The sequence below is a fragment of the Nycticebus coucang genome, chromosome 10 (assembly GCF_027406575.1).
Source record: "Nycticebus coucang isolate mNycCou1 chromosome 10, mNycCou1.pri, whole genome shotgun sequence".
Classification (NCBI taxonomy): Eukaryota; Metazoa; Chordata; class Mammalia; order Primates; family Lorisidae; genus Nycticebus; species Nycticebus coucang.
In genome coordinates this window covers 33,620,951-33,635,821 of record NC_069789.1, presented here as the reverse complement: position 1 = coordinate 33,635,821, position 14,871 = coordinate 33,620,951, and the positions used below count along the sequence as shown (strand labels likewise).

At 40.9% G+C, this 14,871-nt stretch overlaps 1 protein-coding gene across 1 annotated transcript; it reads right to left on the bottom strand.

Annotated features, from left to right (window-relative positions):
- Window positions 1-7,872: 7,872 nt before the first annotated feature.
- Window positions 7,873-14,429, bottom strand: LOC128595726 (endogenous retrovirus group K member 19 Env polyprotein-like). Its single transcript, XM_053604589.1, has 2 exons — window positions 14,236-14,429; window positions 7,873-9,185 (listed from the first exon to the last, which is right to left on the bottom strand). The coding sequence occupies exon 2, from the start codon at window positions 9,182-9,184 to the stop codon at window positions 8,474-8,476; it is 711 nt and encodes a 236-aa protein (XP_053460564.1). The 5' UTR covers window position 9,185; window positions 14,236-14,429; the 3' UTR covers window positions 7,873-8,473.
- Between the last annotated feature and the right edge of the window lie 442 nt (window positions 14,430-14,871).

Here is a 14,871-nt window from a genome sequence, read left to right as displayed (position 1 = left end):
TTCCACAGAGGCTCCTGTCTAGTAGGAGAATTAAAGGACAAAATTCAGCAAGTAACCTGGTGGATTTGAGCTGCACTAAGAGATAAGGTTGAAGAACTCACGTCAAACCCACTGAGGCAAGCTGTGACCACAAGGATACAAATAAAAGGTACAAAATCCATCACCAAGCAGACGGGAGTCCCCTCCCCCATGAGAATGGCTCAGAGTGCCCCACAAACAATCGGACAGAGTTCAAAGGTCCTTCCACTACACTCCACGGGAGAGACCCTCTAAAAACTGGACTTACCTCCCCTACTAGGGTGCCACGGCATCCTCCTGCCAGGCATAAAACTGTATAAACTGTATATGGTCCTTACCTGGAATTCTGAGCTCCCAGTGCTCCCGTTCACTCACACTGGGGTCTGGAGACCAGTCCCGGTCAGCGGAGACGGGACCGCACCGGAGTGGCAGTTCCCTGAGGCACAGTGCAACAGCCATCTTTTGGTGACAATATGGCCAGGCATAAAACTGTGTAAAGCTGTGTGTGTTCTCTGTCCACAACCCCAGGCTCCCAGCGCTCCCCACACTCCCCTCTACTCTCGCTCCAAGGTCTGGAGGCCTGTCCCCCAGGGGTCCAGACACTTGGGCAATTGCTTGAGGGGTGTAGACAGTGCTGGGCTGCAGCTGGTCGGTACAACTCTGGGGTACAGGAGCAGAGAGAGGATGGTTGGCTGGAAGGGAGCTACACTGGAGCGGCGGTTGCCTGAGCCGTGGAACAGCAGCCCTCTTTTGCTAGAAATACAGATTACTATCGAATATTCTGAAGCCACACCCCCTGTCTCCTTGGGCAACCAGAGACTCTGAGTATAGGATTTGCCTGAGGCTATGCCAACTTTCTTTTTTTTTTATTTATTATTATTATTTTTTTTTATTAAACCATAGCTGTGTACATTAGTATGATCATGGGGCACCATACACTTGGTTCATATATCGTTTGACACATTTTCATCACATTAGTTAACATAGCATTTGTAGCATTTTCTTAGTTATTTTGCTAAGACATTTACATTCCAACTTTCAAACCGGGGAAACTCCCAGGGCAGGGCTGACCCAGAGGCCTGCTTTACTAAGCCTAAGATGCACCTAGCCCTCAGGGGATCGTCAGCCTCTAGACAATACAAGAGCAAAGACAAGCTGATTTGGAACTCAATTCAGCTTCTCTTCTGCAGGGGAACCGCAGAGTTGTTCTGTTCTGTTCTGTCAGTAACATTAATCAGGGGCGAGACTGGACCTGAGTGAAAACCCCCCAACCTTCATCAAGCACCCGAGGTTGTCAGGCCTCACTTCCTCCTGCTAGAGAGAGGCAGAGCACAGCAGCCTGGCAGACTTCCTTGTGATTCAGGCAGGTGCAAACTCCTGGAGTACCAATTCACTACAGGCAACTAGGTCAGCCAAATGCACAGCTATCAGTGACTGGGTGTGACAGTGGTGCAAGGTGGGGAAGGAGGAATCAACCTACCCAGACTGATCGATTGGCTGGGTGGCTCCTCCTGAGTCCACGCAGCCTGGAGCAAGCCACACCAGAGTAGTCACCAGACCCCTGTGATCCAGTTCCCAGAGACCTCTTAAACTCTCTCACCCAAGACAGGTGCAGACTGAGACAATTGATTTGGACTTTTTGAACTGAACCTATCGCCTGAGGACACATCAGGTGGTGAACTGGGTGCACGGTGGTAGGAAGGTTTGATTTTTCTATTCCAGTTGTTTGCTGGTGGGGGGTGGGGTGACTTAATTGCTGATATTTCTCCACAGCTGAGACTTCAATCCAGAGTATCTGATTCACTAGGGTGGAACAGAAACCAGCTGAAAACAAGACAGAACGTCTTAGCCCCACCACACCAGACAGGGCCCCTGTTTCTCAGGCCACAACACTCTACAGAACCTCGACAAAGCCCCAGGGGCAAAAATCAGAGTGAGTAAAACAACCATGGGGCAGAATCAGCGGAAAAACTCTGGTAACATGAATAACCAGAATAGATCAACCCCCCCCCAAGGAAAGATATGGCAAATGCAATTGAAGATCGTATTCATAAACAACTGGCTGAGATGTCAGAAATCAAATTCAGAATTTGGATTGCAGGCAAGATTTAAAAATTGGAATTGGGAATTCAAGGAGAAATTCAAAAGTTGTCTCAAGAATTTAAAGAATTTAAAGACAAAACCACCAAACACTTGGACACACTGAAGTAAGAATTTGCAGCCCTCAAAGATATGAAAAACACAGTAGAATCCCTCAGCAACAGAATGGAGCAGGAAGAAAGAATTTCTGACATCGAAGATAAAGCCTTTGAACGCTCCCAAACTCTCAAAGAGAAAGAGAAATGGAGAACAAAAACGGATCATTCTCTCAGAGAGCTCTGGGATAACTCGAAGAATGCAAATATCCGAATCATAGGAGTTCCAGAAACAGATGAAGTGGCCTCGCTGGGCACAGGGGCCCTTCTGGATGATATTATGAAAGAGAATTTTCCAGACATGCCTAGAGATTCTGAAATTCAGATATCGGACAGCTTCAGAAACCCAGCACGACTCAACCCCAATAAGACATTCCCCAGGCATATCATAATTAACTTCACTAAAGTTAAAATGAAGGAGAAAATCCTCAAAGCTGCCAGGAGAAAGAAAACCATTACCTTCAAGGGAAGAATATTAGAATGACTGCAGATCTCTCTGCTGAAACTTTTCAAGCCAGAAGAGGGTGGTCACTGACTTTTACTCTCCTAAAGCAAAATAACTTTCAACCCGGATCTTGTACCCAGCTAAACTGAGTTTCATTTATGATGGAGAAATGAAATAGCTTAATGACATTCATATGTTGAAGAAATTTGCCATATCCAAACTAGCTCTTCAGGATATTCTCAGACCTACCTTCCATAAGGACAAATCCAATCCAATCCTATACCACGAAAGTAAACTCACTCAGAAACTTCTGATCAAACTCCAATTTCCACACTGGCAAAAGGATTAAAAATGTTCACTGCACTTTTGAAAAACTTGATACCCAAAACTTCACCAGACTTATCAATATTCTCCATTAATGTGAACAGCTTAAACAGTCTCTAAAGAGGCATAGGTTAGCTGACTGGATACAAAACCTCAGGCCAGATATCTGTTGCATACAAGAGTCACATCTTAACTTAAAAGACAAATACAGACTCAGGGTGAAAGGATGGTCATCCATATTTCAGGCAAATGGTAATCAGAAAAAAGCAGGTTTTGCAATTTTATTTGCAGATACAATAGACTTTAAACCAACAAAAGTAAGGAAGGACAAGAATGGTCACTTCATATTTGTTAAGGGTAATACTCAATATGATGAGATCTCAATTATTAATAACTATGCACCCAACCAGAATGCACCTCAATTTATAAGAGAAACTCTAACAGACATGAGCAACTTGATTTCCTCCAGCTCCATAATAGTCGGAGATTTCAACACTCCTTTGGCAGTGTTGGATCGATCCTCCAACAAGAAACTGAGCAAAGAAATCTTAGATTTAAACCTAACTATCCAACATTTGGATTTAGCAGACATCTACAGAACATTTCATCCAAACAAAATTGAATACACATATTTCCCATCAGCCCATGGAATTTACTCCAAAATCGATCATATCTTAGGTCCCAAGTCTAACCTCAGTAAATTTAAAGGAATAGAAATTATTCCATGCATCTTCTCGGACCACCATTGAATAAAATTTAAGCTGAGTAACAACAGAAATCTGCATACTTATACAAAGACATGGAAGTTAAATAACCTTATGCTGAATGATAGCTGGGTCAGAGATGAGATTAAGAAAGAAATTGCTAACTTTTTGGAACAAAACAACAATGAAGACAAAAACTATCAGAACGTTTGGGACACCACAAAAGCAGTTCTAAGAGGGAAATTCATAGCACTGCAAGCCTTCCTCAAAAGAACAGAAAGAGAGGAAGTTAACAAATTAATGGGACATCACAAGCAACAGGAAAAGGAAGAACATTCCAACCCCAAACCCAGTAGAAGAAAAGAAATAACCAAAATTAGAGCAGAATTAAATGAAATTGAAAACAAAAGAATAATACAACAGATCAATAAATCAAAAATCTGGTTTTCCAAAAGGTCAATGAAATAGATAAAACTTTGCCCAACATAATCAGGAAAAAAAGAGTGAAATCTCTAATCTCATCAATCAGAAACAACAAAGACGAAAAAACAACAGACTCCTCATAAATCAAAAAAATCCTTAATGAATATTACAAGAAACTTTATTCTCAGAAATATGAAAATCTGAAGGAAATTGACCAATACGTGGAAGCACGTCACCTTTCAAGACTTAGCCAGAATCAAGAGGAAATGTTGAACAGGCCCATATGAAGTTCAGAAATAGCATCAACCATACAAATCCTCCCTAAAAAGAAAAGCCCGGGACCAGATGGTTTCATGTAAGAATTCTACCAAACTTTTGAAGAGGAATTAGTACCTATTCAACTCAACCTGTTCTAAAAGTTAGAAAACAAAGGAAGACTACCTAACACGTTCTATGAAGCAAACATCACCCTGATCCCCAAACCAGGAAAAGACCCAGCAAGAAAAGAAAATTATAGACCAATATCACTAATGAATATAGATGCAAAAATATTCAACAAGATCCTAACAAACAGAAACCAGCAACACATCAAACAAATTATACATCATGACCAACCGTTTTATCCCAGGGTCTCAAGACTGGTTCAATATACGTAAATCTTGAAATGTAATCCAGCACATAAACAAATGAAAAAAACACAGACCATATGATTCTCTCAATCGATGCAGAAAAAGCTTTTGATAATATCCAGCATCCCTTCATGATCAGAACACTTAAGAAAATCGGTATAGTAGGGACATTTCTTAAACTGATAGAGACCATCTACAGCAAACCGACAGCCAATATCATATTGAATGGAGTTAAATTGGAATCATTTCCACTCCGATCTGGAACCAGACAAGGCTGCCCATTGTCTCCATTGTTTTTAACATTGTAATGGAAGTTTTAGCCACTGCAGTTAGGGAAGAAAAGGCGATCAAGTGTATCCATATAGGGTCAGAAGAGATCAAACTTTCGCTTTTTGCAGATGATATGATTGTATATCTGGAAAACACTAGTGACTCCACTACAAAACTCTTAGAAGTGATCAAGGAATACAGCAGCGTCTCAGGTTACAAAATCAACATTCATAAATCGGTAGCCTTTATATATACCAACAATAGTCAAGTTGAAAAAACAGTTAAGGACTCTATCCTATTCACAGTAGTGCCAAAGAAGATGAAATATTTGGGAATTTATCTAACAAATGACGTGAAAGAACTCTATAAAGAGAACTATGAAACTCTAAGAAAAGAAATAGCTGAAAATATTAACAAATGTAAAAACATACCATGCTCATGGCTGGGAAGAATCTACATTGTTAAAATGTTCATACCCAAAGCAATATATACTTTCAATGCAATCCCTATTAAAGCTTCAGTGTTATAAAGATCTTGAAAAAACAATACTTTGTTTTATATGGAATCAGAAAAAGCCTCGAATAGGCAAGACATTACTCAGACATAAAAACAAAGCAAGAGGAATCACGCTACCAGACGTCAGACTATACTACAAATTGATAGTGATCAAAACAGCATGGTACTGGCACAAAAACATAGAGCTAGATGTATGGAACAGAATAGAGAACCAAGAGATGAACCCAGCTACTTACCGTTATTTAATCTTTGACAAGCCAATTAAAAACATTCAGTAGGGAAAACATTCCCTATTTAACAAATGGTGCTGGGTGTACTGGCTGGCAACCTGTAGAAGACTGAAACTGGACCCACACTTTTCACCATTAACTAAGATAGACTCTCACTGGATCAAAGATTTAAACTTAAGACATGAAACTGTAAAGATACTAGAGGAGAGTGCAGGGAAAACCCTTGAAAAAATTGGTCTGGGTGAGTGTTTCATGAGGAGAACCCCCCGGGCTATTGAAGCAGCTTCAAAAATACACTATTGGGACTTGATCAAACTAAAAAGCTTCTGCACAGCCAAGAACACAGTAAGTAAAGCAAGGAAACAGCCCTCGGAATGGGAGAAGATATTTGCAGGTTATGTCTCTGACAAAGGTTGTCGCGGACCGCCAGTCGATGGGCCTCAGTCCGAGGGTGCTCAGGGTGAACGACACAGGTTGGTTAAAAGGTCGACGCAGGATGACAAACTGTCACACACCACGAGTGATGATGGGAACAGTTGTACTTTACTGATTTTTAAGTCTGGTATTTATACATTTTCTTTCCAGGGTTCAAACAATGTAATGATTATTTTGCTTATGCTTGTAAATTATCTTTGTGTCTCCATATGTGGTTTATCATGCACTATATATTTTCAAGGTTTTGCTCTCCGGAGGGAGGTGCCGGAGGGACGTAGTTTATTTTTTCAAGGTTTTTGCTCTAGGGAGGTGGTTTTATCAGTAACACCTGGTTGCTTCCCCTTATCTAGGAATGTCAAGGTTTGTGACTTCTCTTAGTTCTGTAATTGGTCTCAGTTTCTTATGATCTCTTTTAAAAACAGCTGAACATGTTCTTTTATGTATAATGCTTGACTACTTCTATATATATTCTATGTATTTTTACTCTAATTAGTAACTATATTTTGATTCATTGTTCGTTAAACATTAAACTACTCTATTGATTTGTGTTACATATGAAAATTAGTGAAGTAAGATGTTTTTCTAAGTAAAGTTTTACTGCAGGAGGTGATAGTGTATGTCAAGTTGGAACATCTTGTTTGCCGTGCCTGCATTGTCTCAAGTCACTGACATTTATGGTAGGGACGTGCTGTTGTGCAGGCTCTCTTGGAGCCACTGAGTCCGGCACAGCCATACTTGCTGTGTTTAATTGTGGATCAGTAAGTCACTGTGTTTATTCTTAGTTTCTCAAGACAATCAGGCAATAATCAGGCATTCAACTAACAGACAGGTTTCAGAGCAAAGGTTTTTTAGGCTTTTATGCCGCACCTCGTGAGTCATTACGTTCAAACAAAGGCATGCTAGGCAACTTATGCGCTGCTGTCGCAAACCAGGGGTGCTGGGGGTTTCGCTCCGGGGAGCACATACCACCTACTCACGCATTTTATAATGCGGACAGCGCCACTTCACCCCGGCTAGATGCCGGGGGTGCGGCATTTCCCCCTTTTTTGTTTATGAAGCGTAATTTAAAGAGGTCTTGGCGAACAGCCTTTATGGAGGAAAACACACAACGAAGAAGACATGGTAACAGTAAGACAACATAGAATATCAGACATCCAATGATGACTATAAACACAATGTACTGAATCTAGGTTACAGGATTTAAGGCTTTAAGATTATCAGTCAGTGATTGAGCTAATGCATCCAGGGACGTAATAGGTAGATGAGCTTCACTTATAGCTGAGATGTCCTTTTGAAGGGTGTGTAAATTGTGTGTTACGTCATTGTCTTTCTATACACCCTGTAAATGTGCCTTTGTTTTCTCCCATGATGTAGAAAGATTGTAGGGTAAAGGTGTAACACAGATAGCTTGAAAGGCTGAGTGGCATTTAGTCTGTAGTTTATGTTGTATGAACTTAATATCTTGTCCTAAAGCTAATACTACTTCTTCTAAAATATTTAATTTTGCTTTAAGTTTATTATCTATGCTGGCTTGTGTCATTAAGGCCAAAGTAATGTTGCTGCTTAAAGAGTTGACAAAGTGAGCTGTATGTATTTCTTGTACTAAGGTAGTTGTAGCCATAGTAAATGTAGTGATTATAGAGATTAAAGCTAAAATTCCTAAAATTAATGCTGCTATAAATCTCTTAGGTTTAATTAATTCATTAACAGTATGTAAAACTTGTAAGGCAGAGTTATCATACCAAGGATCATTTTGTAAGTCTACAGGTAACAGTACATAAGACGGTCTTTTCACAATTAATACAGAATTAAACAGTCTGTCATTAAACAAATCAGTAGAAGTAAGACAATTGGTTACTTTACAAGCAGTACAGGTTATGTGATAGGAATTTTTTAACTGTGTAATAGTTAAGTACTTATTAGGAGCTAGAAGCAAAGCATATGGATATCCAACACAAGTTCTCACTGATATTGGTGTAGGTTTAGTCATACCGGGTTTCTTTTCTAATATTAAGTTGGATGCAGCAACGAGTCTAAATAAATCATAATGTATTTGAGTTTTATTCTTTTCCTGGGCAACCCATATGGGTTCAACTAAACCAGGTGTAAACCATCGTTGTATAGGTTGAGGGGTGCCAGACCATCTGTATTGATGGTATTTATTTAACTGTTTTGATAAATATTTATCATGATTATAACAAGAAGTAGGGGAATAGTCCCAGATGATTGTTTCTGAATTCATAGGAAAATGTTTGTTGGCTGCATCTGGAAACCCACAAGAAAGTCAAGTAGGTGTTTTAGTTAAAGATGATTCCCAGAATTGGTTCTTATCTTTATATTTTTCTTTATAATTAGGAATAGGCAGCCAGTTCACTGCCAAGCAGGTTTCATTATAATTAAATGTTCCAATAGTTTGTAATTCATATTCCCAAACATAACGTTTTTCTGCATCATTAGGATCTGGAGCATCAGTTAAAAATACTTTATAACTCGTAGGTAAACAAAAGGGAGGTGCTTTGCCTCTCAGGGTAAAGCAAATAGGTATTGAGTCGGCTCTACCAGTGAAGTTAATTAACGTCACAGCATGGCTTCTAGACTCTGAGTCTTGTAAGCCTCCCAGCCGGAGGGAATCATTAGTTAGAATTTTAACAGGATCTTGATCTAACCAGCCCACTGGGTGGAGTAGTGGCGGGTTAGGAATGTATGACCAATAAGCTGCACTTTCTACTTTAGGAGTAGATATAAGAGATAGGAAAGCTACAAAATACATGGTAGGAGTTAAAGGATTGTTTTGTGTCAAAATAAGTTGTTTAGCTTGTTTCACCAGGGTCCTGATCTGTGTCCACGTGATCTTGGGAGGTTTCGATAGTACTTTCACTTTCTTCATTTGTGTCGCCAGGCTTTTCATCTGTTGTAGGTGTCGCCTCCTGCGTCTGATCTTCCGGGGGAGCCGGTTTGATGAGCCGGTCCGGAATCCAGATGGGGGATTCGGCATCCTGGGGAAACACACAAGCATAGCCTCGTCCCGAGGTTAGCAATATATCGGGGCCCTTCCATTGGCCTGATAACAGGTCTTTCCACAGCACTTGTGGGAATGTAGCAGCTGATTTTGGCTGCCAGTGAGTTAAAGCTGGTGTTTGATTATTAGAGTTAACATTTAGATGATTTAAAACAAATAAAGCATGAGTTAAAATATGATGAGGAGAAAAATATTTATGAGCCTTTTGTAGGCGTTCAATCTGTAATTTTTATATTTGATTAGTTCTTTCTACAATACCTTGACCTTGAGGATTATAAGGAATCCCTGTAGAATGGGCAATTTTCCATTGTACACAAAACTGTTCAAATGCTCGCGAGGTATAAGCTGGAGCATTATCTGTTTTTAGTTGAAGAGGGACACCTAGCTGCTGAAAGCAGCCAAACAGGTGTTGCACAACATCTTTATAAGCCTCGCCAGTTCTTGCAGAGGCACAAATATAATGAGAGAAAGTATCTACAGTGACATGTACATACGTCAATTTTCCAAAACTTGGTACATGTGTAACATCCATTTGCCACAATACATTGGGGCGTAGACCCCGAGGATTGACACCAAATTTTAAAGGATGATGAGTAATAGGACAGGCTTTGCATTTTAAGACTATTTGTCTTGCCTGCTCTCTGGTAATCTGAAACATTTTTCTTAATGCATTAGCATTTTGATGATGCAAAGCATGGCTTTCTTCAGCCTCAGTTACTGATGCCACCATGGCACGTGTTAATAAATCTGCAGTGGCATTTCCTTGGGCCAAAGGGCCAGGTAAGTTAGTGTGTCCTCTTATGTGACCAATATAAAACTGATTATTCCTTTGTTGAATTAAAGTTTGTAGTTTCTTCAACAAAGGTAAAATAGTTGAGGTTCCTGTTAGGAGAGCAGTTTCGAGGGCTGGAAAAAGGGAAGCAACATACTTAGAGTCTGTGTATAAGTTAAACCTCTGTTTGAAATTATTAAAAGCTGAAATTAAAGCCCACAATTCTGTTTGCTGAGCAGAAGCCTGCATTACTTCCTTAACGAGAGGAGACAGACCTGGGCTGAAAACCACAGCTCTTCCTGTAGAGGAGCCATCTGTGAATAAAGTTATTGCATCAGACAGTGGCTGTCTGGAACACATAAGAGGAAACACAAGTGAAGCTGTTTTTGTAAATTCAATTAAAGGATGTTTCGGAAAGTGATATAAAATTTGACCTGTATAGCCTTGTAAGGCTAATACCCAATCTTCATTATTTTGAAATAGTTGTTCTACTTGAGTTTTATTATAAGCAGTTACAATTACATGAGGTTCTTTACCAAACAATTCTCGTGACCTTTTTCTTCCTTTGTCTATCAGTAATGAAACTAAGTATGGATAATCTGCAACAATTTTTGCTTGAACATGTGGTAAATGGATCCATTCTAAAATACCTTCCTGCCACAGGCAGGCTGTAGGAGTATATTCAGTAGAAAAAATTAGTAAAGACCATGGGTTTTGATAATTGATTTGTTTAACCCTAGCTTGAGTTAAAGCCTGTTCAACAAGTTCTAAGGCTTGTAAGGCCTCTGAAGTTAAATGTCTTGGGGAACGCGGATTTGAGTCCCCCTGCAAGATAGCAAATAAAGGGCTAAGAGTTCCTGTAGTAATTTTTAAGAAAGGTCGAATCCAATTTATTTCCCCTAATAACTTTTGATAATCATTAAGTGTCTGTAGCTTATCTCTCCGTATTTGTACTTTCTGTGGTGTGATGTAATCTGAATGAATCCATTGTCCCAGGTAACTAAGTGGTTTATCTCTTTGAACTTTTTCTGGGGCAATAACCAAGCCAAACTTAGTTAGTTGCTCTATAGCTCTTTCTAAAATAAACTGCACCTGTGACAGCTGAGGATGAGCTAGTAAAATATCATCCATATAATGAATAATGTAAGCACCAGGAAATTGCTCTCGTAGCGCTGCCAATGCAGCTGCCACAAATTTTTGACATAATGTAGGACTATTTTTCATGCCCTGTGGTAAAGTTTTCCACTGATATCTTTTAAATGGTTCCCGTAGGTTAAGAGAAGGAACACTAAATGCAAAGCGAGGACAGTCATCAGGGTGTAAGTTAATAGTAAAAAAGCAGTCTTGTAAATCAATAATTATAAGTGACCATTTTTCAGGTATTGCTACAGGAGACGGGAGCCCAGGTTGAAGGGCACCCATGTCTTCCATAATGGCATGCACTGTTCTTAAATCTTGTAAAAGTCTCCATTTGCCAGATTTTTTCTTAATGACAAACACAGGAGTATTCCACGGACTAGTGGACTCCTCCAAATGTCCTTTATCTAATTGTTCTTGCACTAAAATTTGTAATGCCTGTAATTTTTCCGTTGTTAGGGGCCACTGACTAACCCACACAGGAGTGTCTGTTAACCATTTTATTTTACAGGCATAGTTTTCTGCAGTGGCCCCTATGAAAAACATTGATCATTTAATTGATCAGCAGTAACTAACTTCATGTCCATAACATGTAAAAGATCTCTGCCCCACAAGGTATAGGGTAGAGAGGGCAACACATATGGTTGAATGTAGCCTTTCTTGTCTTTGTATTCCCATGCTACAAAAGATGTGCTGCGCATAACACCAGAAACTGAACCCAAACCAATCAATGAAGACCCGGTTCGGTGAACTGGCCAGGATCTTGGCCAGTCAGAGGCTGCAATACAAGTTACATCAGCCCCTGTATCCATTAATCCTTTAATAGGCCTGCCTTCTATCTTTATTTTTAACATTGGTCGATCATACAAGTCATGAATAAGAGCTACACAATCCTGATCAGTGGATCCAAATTGACCTTCTCCCCTTGCATCATGTAGGTGATAGTTAGGGAGTGGCACGTATGGTAACAACAGTAATTGAGCAATTCTCTGCCCTTTATGAATCTGTGTAGTTTCCACCAGGGCTTTCACCATAACTTTAATGGTGTTTTCAGTATCTGAGTCAATTACTCCCGGAACAACTTCAAAATGTTTAGTATAATTAGAACTGCGTCCTAATATAACACCAACCGTGCCTGGTAATAACTTACCTTTAACACCAGTGGGAATGAGAGTGACACCATCCCATTTAGATAAAATCACATCTTTAGAGCTGGCAAGATCTAAACCTGCGCTGCCAGGAGTTCCTCGTGGAAGGTCATGAATAGTAAATTCAGGGGGTAGACAATTTAATGTAGATGTAGGCTGCAAGACAGGCTGCACTTCGGTGAGTGCAGCCAATTCTCCCTTGGGGTTAGGGCTGGGAGAATGCCCCACATCTAGTTTTTTGGCTTGTTGCCTTCATTAAAATTAGCACCCTTGTCTGACAAGGGGGTTCCATCCTTATGAAACTTAGATTTACACTCATTTCTCCAGTGTCTGCCCTTCTTACAACGAGGGCATGGACCCGGGGGAATTCCACGGGTCTTGTTACCATTATTACTATTATTAAATTTCTTACAATCCTTTTGCATGTGACCCGGTTTTCCACAATTGTAACAGGTGGGCACAGCGTGTGGGGGGTCACAGCTGAAACATGTATTACTGGGGTCTCTATCAAAAGCATTTTTAACATATGAACTGAATTTCTGACCCCACATTGCTGCAGCAAACGCCATTCCCTGTACGATTGCTGGTGAGGCATCCATGCATGCTTTAATATAATCCTGTAATGTGCCCGTTTTCCTGAGTGGACGTATTAAGTCCTGACACAGCGTGTTAGCATTTTCCCAAGCCAGTTGCTTGAGCAATAATGTTGTACCCTCAGATGGTGGGAGCATTCTATTAATGGCTTCTTCTAAGCGAAAAATAAAGTCAGGATAAGATTCCTCCATACCTTGCTTTATTCCTGTTAGAGTGGTACTCTTGGTTCCTGGAGGAGGCAGTTTGCGCCAAGCGGCAACCGCATTGTGACTAACTATCTCCAAAAATTGTCGGGGTAATGCAGTTTGACTTTCTGTAGAGGCAAACTCATCCGTCCCTAGGAGCATTGACATAGTTGGCTGTGCTTTCTTACCCTTGTGCTGCTTAATGCTTTCTCTTGATCTATCTTCATACTCTGTTCTCCATAAGATATAATCCCCTGGAGAAAGTGTGGCTTTGGCTGTTTGTTGCCAATCATAAGGAGTAAGCCACAAGCTACCTATTGATTCTACAATTTGCAAAGTATAAGGAGCAGAGGCACCTGAAGTACGAACAGCCTGCTGCAATTCCTTTAGTGTTTTTAATGACAAAGGTTCCCAGACCGGCGGCGTTCTTTCATCTGTAGGAAAACGTACTGGGAAAGCGAAAGTAAAATCTCCCTGCTGACGGGCTTCACGTACTGCCGCCTGAAAACCCGCGGCCGGCGCGGGGGGGCAAGGGGGCACACGAGAATGTGGAGCCCGTAAAGCCGGTCTGGGTGTTGTCATAGGAATGCGAACTGCTGGGTAAGCGCGGCGGTGATCAATAAAATTAACCTCCTCATTCTCCTCATCCTCTTTGGCCAATTCATCAACCACATCCCATTCATCACTGTCAGAAAGATTATCCTTAACTGGTGGAGGCGGCGGCAAAAGTTCTTTAAGTGTTGGTGCTGAGGGAATTACGCCCTCAGCATTCAATGCCGGCTCAGGTTCCTTGAAAGCCTCCGGAGAGACCTCATCATGAATGGGGGCTGCCTTAGTTTCGGGGCTTCCAGCCTCCGAAGCAGTTTCCCTTATAAAAGCCTCCAGAAAGGTATTGTCAGCCAAAAGTTCCCTAACCTGCAGCCATAAAGGATAAGCCTGTGGGGGCAGAACCTGCTCCCCATGCTCCTGCACATAAGCTCGCATCTCGCGCCCCACTCTCTTCCAATCGGAGAGAGATAGGGAGCCCTCTTCCAGAAACCAAGGACTAACCAGTTTTATGAAATGCATAAGCTCCTCACTTTTTGAGGGACACATGAAAACCATTTTTCTCTAACAAGCGCTGTATCATGACACTGAGCATGCGTTCTTCCTTAACTAATATGTGCCCCATGAAACCTGCGGATTACTCACGCTTAACCGGTCAGCCTTTACCGGCGGGACTCGAGCTCCCTGGTGAGAGTCGCCTTCAACCTGAAAAGAGAGAGAAAGAAAGAAAAAGAAAGATCACCTGTCCTTCAAGTCCCTGTTCGAGGGCGCCAGCTGTCGCGGACCGCCAGTCGATGGGCCTCAGTCCGAGGGTGCTCAGGGTGAACGACACAGGTTGGTTAAAAGGTCGACGCAGGATGACAAACTGTCACACACCACGAGTGATGATGGGAACAGTTGTACTTTACTGATTTTTAAGTCTGGTATTTATACATTTTCTTTCCAGGGTTCAAACAATGTAATCATTATTTTGCTTATGCTTGTAAATTATCTTTGTGTCTCCATATGTGGTTTATCATGCACTATATATTTTCAAGGTTTTGCTCTCCGGAGGGAGGTGCCGGAGGGACGTAGTTTATTTTTTCAAGGTTTTTGCTCTAGGGAGGTGGTTTTATCAGTAACACCTGGTTGCTTCCCCTTATCTAGGAATGTCAAGGTTTGTGACTTCTCTTAGTTCTGTAATTGGTCTCAGTTTCTTATGATCTCTTTTAAAAACAGCTGAACATGTTCTTTTATGTATAATGCTTGACTACTTCTATATATATTCTATGTATTTTTACT

Excerpts from the sequence above, each read along its gene's own strand:
- LOC128595726 (XM_053604589.1), bottom strand. The coding sequence starts at position 9,184 with ATGCCGAATCCCCCATCTGGATTCCGGACCGGCTCATCAAACCGGCTC.